Source organism: Thamnophis sirtalis, unplaced genomic scaffold, assembly GCF_051295495.1.
Source record: "Thamnophis sirtalis isolate CommonGarterSnake01/CBP01778 unplaced genomic scaffold, rThaSir2_p1.2 scaffold_1, whole genome shotgun sequence".
NCBI lineage: Eukaryota > Metazoa > Chordata > Lepidosauria > Squamata > Natricidae > Thamnophis > Thamnophis sirtalis.
The window spans coordinates 68,978,506-68,986,337 of record NW_028261381.1 but is presented as its reverse complement, the minus strand read 5'-3'; the positions used below and the strand labels follow the sequence as shown (position 1 = coordinate 68,986,337).

The following is a 7,832-nucleotide window of genomic DNA, read 5'->3' as shown; positions in this document are numbered from 1 at the left end:
GGAAGGACACTTCAGAGAAATAAAAACTTTTCTTTTAACGGCGTCCTTTTTAAAATTGTTTTCTTTCTTTTGGAAAATCGGGACTTTTTGAACACGCTGTGGGACATGGGACAAATTATTAAAAATCATGACTGTCCCGCCAAAAGCGGTACGTCTGGTCACCTTACTGATATGGGCACACCCTTATTGAACTGGGAAGCTGAGACGACATTCAAAACTTTTGTTGATTTTGGTAGGAGAATCTAATCCTATATACTCCCAGGATTCTTCGTTCATTCATTTGAGAAATACTGGAGTTCTACACCCCACCATCACAATGAGGCAGCAGAACAGGACTGTGATGGGGAGATAGTCAGGATCTAAAATTAAACTTTCAGACAAAAGCATGTTAGCAGTCTTCTAGAAATTTTAGACTATAGCTCTTTTAATATCTGTCTATTAGGTCTGCTAGTCGGAATAGGCATTCATAACACAAAGCTTCAAGAAGGCAGATAGTTAGGAAGCCAGAAGCGCCACAACGGGAACGGTTGGGAAATAGTGGAGCTCTAATGGGCTCCGCAAAAACCCAACTGGACACCCGCTACCAGGGACCTTTGGATCAAAACCATTCTGGAGGAACAAGTGAAAAAGAAGAAACATCTCAACAACCAAAGAGGAACTGGCAGTTCCTCGAAAGGTCTGAAATAAAATTCTTCAAACTGGCAGTGGCCACTTTAAAGTCAGGGCACCCGGACCAAGCCATTTGAGCAGGAGAGGTGCTGAAACCTGGGTGAAAGAGTGATCAACCCAAGGTAAATGGGGAAAGATGGGGAGGACTGGAGAGAGGTAGTAAAACAACAGAATTTTAAAAGAAAAGATTGGAAAGAAAAAATATAGAAATTTCAAGATTAAGAAAAAGAAAAAGTTAGGTATATGGGTGAAGAAAAGAAAGTATAAGAGAAGTGAATTTCCTGAGAGACTAAGAAGAAAATGGTTGAAAGGAGAAAAGAAAGAAAAGGATTTACTAGTAAAAAAGAATGAAATTTGGTAAATATAACCAACGGTATATATCCAATACGATGCGAGGGAAACAGATTAATAGTATTACTTGTGGATAACTAACTAAATGAAATGTTTATTATATAAAATTAAATTTGAGGATATATGTTATTAATAGTAAAACAGAAAAAAACATATGGAAATGTGATTAATTTGGAGAGGCAAATATTGATATTGTTTATATATTAAGAAGAAATTAAATTAAGCAGGAAAATATGGAATGAAAATAAGATGACTGAAATGTAAAATGAAAATATGATGTAAAATGAACTATGCATAATAGAAGATATAAATGGAAAAAACCTGGATAACACTTCGTTTAAAAAAGAAGTCCTCATGCCTAGAAGGATTTAGAGTTTTGGAAGCAGTGCAAATGCTTGTGCAATGCTTCTCTTCCTGAATGGGTTTTCCCAATTCTCTGCTTTTCTGCTTTTTGATGTTTACAGAAGGAAGCCCCTTAAAAGTAACTATTGGTGAAGAGGTTGCTAAACTCCTATGGAAAACTGTTATGGAACTTATTCAATTCTTACCCAGAATATTTTACACAGTTCTTTATTATTCTTTAAAAAAAAACCTCAATGGCAATATCTTTTTTAATCCAAGTTGATACTCTAGTACTACTCAATTTCATGTTCTCTGAAAGAAGAGATGCCTTCTATAAGGGGAGGAGAAGGAAGCCTTGTAAGAGTAGATCGGGAGCAACAGGAAGTTAATGGCAGTGTGGGTGGCTAATAGAGGTATATATAAAGTTGGCTGCAACATTTAGCCGAATGAAGAAATAGAGTCGCTTTCACTTTCCACAGGCTTAAAAAACAGTCCAGGAGTTAGTGGAGCAGCATCCCTCAGTGCTTCCAGCCAGGATGCCCCCTCGGTCAGGAGCCAGTGCAGAGAAGCCAGAGAGTCAGCCAGGGTTCCCCCAGCTCTTCACCTGGGAGGAAGTGGGGCTCCGCACAGGCAATGGAGACTTGAAGGAAGAGAGATGGCTGGTCATCGACCGAAAGGTTTATGATGTTAGTCAGTTCTATTTGCGGCATCCAGGTGGGCCTCGTCTCATCAGACACTATTCTGGACAAGATGCCACGGTGAGTCCTTGCTGAGGGGAAAGACAGCCATGGAATGACCTGAAGGCTGCACAAAACACTTACTTTGCATGCACACATTCCGGGTTGAGGTTGTGTCTTTCTCCAAGGGTCTCAAATAGCAGAATGGGTAGAAAGGAATCTCTCTTCTCTGAAGCTGAAGGGAATTCTGACATTACAGAACAGTCATTCTGGGTTGGACAGTCCAATACTTTAACACAATGTAAGGAAGTTCCAGATGGTGGTTGTATTGCTTGGCAATTTTGTAGTATTAATTAACAAAATCTGCCCAAAATTTAGAAGTTTGGAAAAAAGACAGGGCAGCAGCTAAGCAGCAAATGTACAGATGTACAAATTGATGTGATTTGCAGGCTTTCTTTTTTCCAGGTTGGGTCAATGTTTGACTGCAGTTAAATTGCATAACTTTATTGACATCTAGACAATGTGAACAAAATACAGCTGAGGTTTGAGGACCTGATCAGAAGGTGTTTGTGAAAAAGCATGGATAAGCAAAATTCAGTCTGGCAGACTTTCTCAGTGAAAATATATGAGTAATATTGGTAGCATAGAAGTGTGACCTCTACCAAGTATTGCAGGATTTTGTTTCGTTTCGTTTATTGGTTTTGTATGCCGCCCACTCCCAAAGGACTCCGGGCAGCTCACAATAAAACAGGGGAGGGGATAAACAAGACGATACAAACAATATTAAAATCCACAACAGTCACAATTGAAGGGGGGCTGGCACTTCAACAGATTTGTGCTGCACATGAAGCATGTTCTCATAGAAGTTGTAGGAAAAGATTTGCAATCCCACCACTGGAAAGAAGGAACTGGCAACTTTCTAAGTCAGGGCTCTCCAACCTTGGCAACTTAAAGACTTGTGGACTTCAACCAACCTCAAGTTCAACTATGCTGGCTGGGGAATTCTATGAGTTGAAGTCTACAAGTCTCTCAGGACTGAATTCTAGTTAAGTTTAGAACACAATAGTTTATAGAATTTGATTAACATTTTGATAAAATGTTTAAATGTACAGACACCTCTATACACACACATACATGTATGTCTATGTCATTATTGCTTCAGTATATGAAGAAAATATAAATATAAGCTAAATAAAAATTATCAGAACAGAGATTGACTTTTTCTATGTTCCTGTTGTAACTCGCCTGTTGTACAAGGATCTGTAGCTGAGGCTCAGAAACATCTTCTGTGTTTTAGCATATCTATCAGGACTTTCAATCTTGGAAGCATCTGTAGCAGGTGAAAAAGGACCACACTTTCTAGAGACATTCTGTCACTTCTAGACATTTCTGGTAAATACCTGATGTATTCTGCCTTCAAGTTAATCTCTGACTGAAGGCTCTCTTTAAATAACACCATCTATTATGGGACATTCAGGCATTGATGACATACTTGAGACCAAATCTAGCACTGATATTATCAAAATGTCTTCATTGCCATCTGAATGGAAGAATCTATATGCAGTCACTGCATGAATATTGTCTTCAAGGATGAAGCTGGGAATTTATGGACAGAGGTGGTAATGGGAAGGAAAGGAGTGGGAAAGGAAAAGGGAAAACTGGGGTATTAGCAGATGAAGATTCCTTGATTACATAACCATGATGGGTTAAAACCCCACTGTTTTTGTTAAGGCCTTCTGAGGTAGGCGGATACTTCTTGCTATATGTAGGTTCAGCTGTCTCAAATTTTGATCTGGTGGTGAAGGTTGGAATGTGTGTCCATCATGTTTTTATTTTCAGAAAAGTGGGCTTATTGGATTCATCTAGGCTTAGGTTGATAATGGGATTGAAGTATTGGAAGTGTTGCAATCCTGATAGAATTTAATGAGGGATTTTCATGGGTACAGATCATGAAAATGTCATCAGTAAATTTCATATAAATTCAGGAGTTGAGAACATTTGAAATCTTCTGTGAACACATTGGCATATTGCAGAGTGATGTATGTGCACATAAGTCTGCCATTCATGTGCAGTTATAACTGTTGCCAATGTAAAAATAGTGATGGATGAGATAAAAGTCTTTCTCCTTATTTCTAGGTTGAATCTCTCCTTGATCAGTTTCCGTCCATTATGCCTTGTCTGGCCTTCAGGTGCTTTAGAAAATAGGTTTAACCCCTCCTCTCTATGATAGTTCCTCAAATATGGGAACCCTGCTATTATGTCTCCCTTGTTCCTTCTGTTCACAAGACTAGCCATGCCCAGTTCTGTTACTGTTCTTCATATGTTTTAGCCTCCAGTCCCCTTATCATCTTTGTTGCTCTTCTCTGCACTCTTTCTAGAATCTTAACATCTTTTTTGTAGTGTGGTGACCAAAACTGGCTGCAGTATTCTAGGTGTGGCCTTACTAAGGCTTTATTAGTACCTCATTTGATCTTGATTGAATCCCTCTGTTAATGCAATTTAGGACTGCGTTGGCACATTATAGGCTCATATTTAATTGGTTGGCCACTAAGACTCCAAGATGCGTCTCCCAGTTACAGCATTTAAGCCTGGTTTCTCCCAATTTTTATGTGTGTACTTTTGGTTTTTCATGCCTAATGGTAAGACTTTATTTTTCTCTACATTGAATTTCATTTTGTTAGTTAGGGCCCAGTGTTCAAATCTATCAAGATCCATCTGGATCTTCAGCCTATCATCTACGATGTTGGCTATTCCTGCTAGCTTAATATCATCTGCAAATTTGATAAGTTTCCCTTCTATTACTTCATCTAAGTTGTTTATCAAGATATTGAAGATTACTGTACCAAAGATGGAACCTTGTTCTACCCCACTGCTTACTTCCCTCCATGTAGACGTAGACCCATTAAGGACTACTCGTTGAGTACGGTTTGTAAGCCAGTTACGAATCCATCTGGTGGTGACACTATCTATCCCACTTTTTTCTAGTTTACCAAAGAGTAGGTTGTGCTCTACCTTGTTGAATGCCTTGCTGAAGTCTGCTATGCCCACAACATTTTGCTGGTTTACTAATTTAGTCACTATATAAAAGAATGAAATAAGATTTGTTTGGCCTGATCTGTTTTGAATAAACCTGTGCTGACTTCTACTTACTACTTTACTTGTTTCTAGATGTTCACAGATCTGTTTCTTGATTATCTTTTTCAGTATTTTCCCAGGTATTGATGTTAGGCTGATTGGTCTGTAATTTCCTGGGTCTGTTTCCCCCCCCCCTTTTTTTTGAAGATGGGAATCACATACGTTTTTTTCCAGTCCTCTGGTAGTTTGCCAGTGCTCCAAGATTTTTGAAAGATACGGTACAATGTTCTATTGCTTGTCAAACATGTTTTTGATGGATGGTGGCTGTATGTATTCTTTTTCCGTCTTGAAAATATTCCTTGAGCAATGAAAAAAAATCAAGATCTCTATAGAGTTGAGTTGTATAATTTTTGAATTATTTCAGCTCCACTAAGTAGACCAGATCAGGAAATCAATTCCACAGTAAGGATAAAACAAATTTTATTAAGACTGGCTATGATAAGAGAACCTTGCAAGTCTGATTGTGCAGCCAACCAAGTTCAACTATTGCAGGGAAAGATGGTTCTGTCTTATTTTCATTTCAAGTAAACTACAGCAGCACAGTTTTAGTCCTCAAAATTAATCAAGGTCATAGAGTTGGCCTCCTAGAGAGTCAGTTGAGAAGCATCACCTACAATACACTTTTCATTATTTCCAAAAATAACACTTAGCCAACTTAACTGGCATTTCCATCATGATAACCAGATATTCTTCTCCATGTTAACCTTATTTGTATGTGTGTGTGTGTTTAGGATGCCTTTGAAGCTTTCCACAAGGATGAGGATCTGGTAAAGAGATATTTGAATTCCCTCCTAATTGGAGAGCTTGCACCAGATCAGCCATGCTGTGAGCCCACAAAAAATGTGAGTATTGGGTGATCTCAGCTGTTGGATTCCCTTTGCAGAACCTTTATTTGAGACACTTATGTTTATATACAATACAATAGCAGAGGTGGAAGGGACCTTTGAGATCTTCTAGTCCAATCCACTGCCTAGGCAGGAAACCCTATACCATTTCAGACAAATGGCTATCAAACATCTTCTTAAAAACTTGCAGTGTTGGGGCATTCACAACTTCTGGAGGCAAGCTGTTCCACTGATTAATTGTTCTAACCATCAGGAAATTTCTCCTCAGTCCTAAGTTGCTTCTCTCCTTGATTAATTTCCACCCATTGCTTCTTGTTCTACCCTCAGGTGCTTTGGAGAATAGTTTGATTCCATCTGGTGGTGATGCTGTCTAACTCACATTTTTCTACTTTATCTAGTAATAGGTTATGGTCTATTTTAACAAATGTCTTACTGAACTCCAAGTAAATTATATCAACAGTAGTCCTCTGGTCCACAAATTTTGTCAACGAATGCAATAAGATTAATCTGGCATGATCTGTTTTTGACAAACCCATGTTGGCTTTTGGTTATTATTTTGTTAGCTTTTGTTGGCTTTTTGTTTGCTGATTGTAGCTTGATTATCTTTTCCAGAATCTTCCCTGGCATTGAGGTCAGGCTGATAGGTCTATAGTTTTCTGGGTCTATTTTTTTCCATTTTTGAAGATGGAAACTATATCAGCTCTTTTCCAGTCCTGTGCTAGTTCCCCGGTGCTCCAGGATCTTTGAAAGATATTGTTCAGTGGGTCTGAGACCTTGTCTGCCAGTTTCTTTAGAAACCTGGGGTGTAATCCACCTGGTCTCGGTGATTTGAACTTGTCTAGGGTAGACAGGTGCTGTCAGGGTAGTTAAAATCCCCCATTACTATTGTGGTGTGCTTCCTACATACCTTAGTTAGCTGGCAAGAAAAAAACTTCATCTACTTCCTCTGCTTGGTTAGGTGGCCTGTAGTATAGACCTATGGCAATGTCATTTCCCCCCCCCCCCAACTTTTAGGATTGACCCAAATGTATTCAAGAGAGTTTGAATCATTGTTGTGTTCTTTTTCTGTAGAGATGTAGTTATTTCTTATATATAGTGCAACTCCACCTCCTCTTTTATTTGGTCTATTTCTTTTAAATACTTTAAATCCTTCTAGCTGTATGTTCCATTTGTGGGTTTCATCCCACCAAGTTTCTGTAATGGCAACAATATCGTATCTGCCCTCTTTTACTTGAATTTCTAATTCACCCTGTTTATTCCTCATACTCTGCATTGGTGTATAGACATTTGAGTCCATTTTGATTGACCTTGTGTTTACTGTCTACATAACCTGTGTTATGCCTGACTGCCCCTATTTTCTTGCCACTTGTATGATTCATGCACATGGTATGGCATTCACTATTAAATGCTTGGTTTTGTCTAGGTGTATGTATATATCCCCATCACACTAATCCCTTTCAGGGCAAATAACATTATACAAAATGCAGTGGCATAAAGAACATTAAATCAAAGGAATTAAAGATATAAGGCAAACAATAAGAAGAAGTTAAATCTAGGTTACATCCATACTATCCACTTTATCTCTTCATATTTTTCTATTAGAAAGTGAAGATGAGCGGCCACTACAAATGTGATAGACAGACAATCAAGAGATATTCTTACGAACTTTAATTGCTTCGTCTATGTCTATTTATCACTTCATTCATTATCTATTGCACTTTTAACTTCTTCTCTCTCTCTCGTTTTAAGGATATCCAGTCACAACTTTCTCAGTCTTCCCCTTGGCTTTTACAGGTTGATCCTCATTCTTTCT

The 7,832-nt window shown here is 38.4% G+C and overlaps 1 protein-coding gene across 1 annotated transcript in view; it reads left to right on the top strand.

The window, feature by feature from the left end:
• The first annotated feature begins 1,898 nt into the window (after positions 1 to 1,898).
• The window catches only part of LOC148049521 (acyl-CoA (8-3)-desaturase-like), a 29,415-nt gene continuing 23,481 nt past the window's right edge, over positions 1,899 to 7,832 (top strand). The window contains exons 1-2 of the mRNA XM_087718837.1: positions 1,899 to 2,120; positions 5,906 to 6,016. Of these exons, the coding sequence (XP_087574963.1) occupies positions 1,899 to 2,120; positions 5,906 to 6,016 (333 nt within the window). The remainder of the gene's footprint in view (positions 2,121 to 5,905; positions 6,017 to 7,832) is intronic.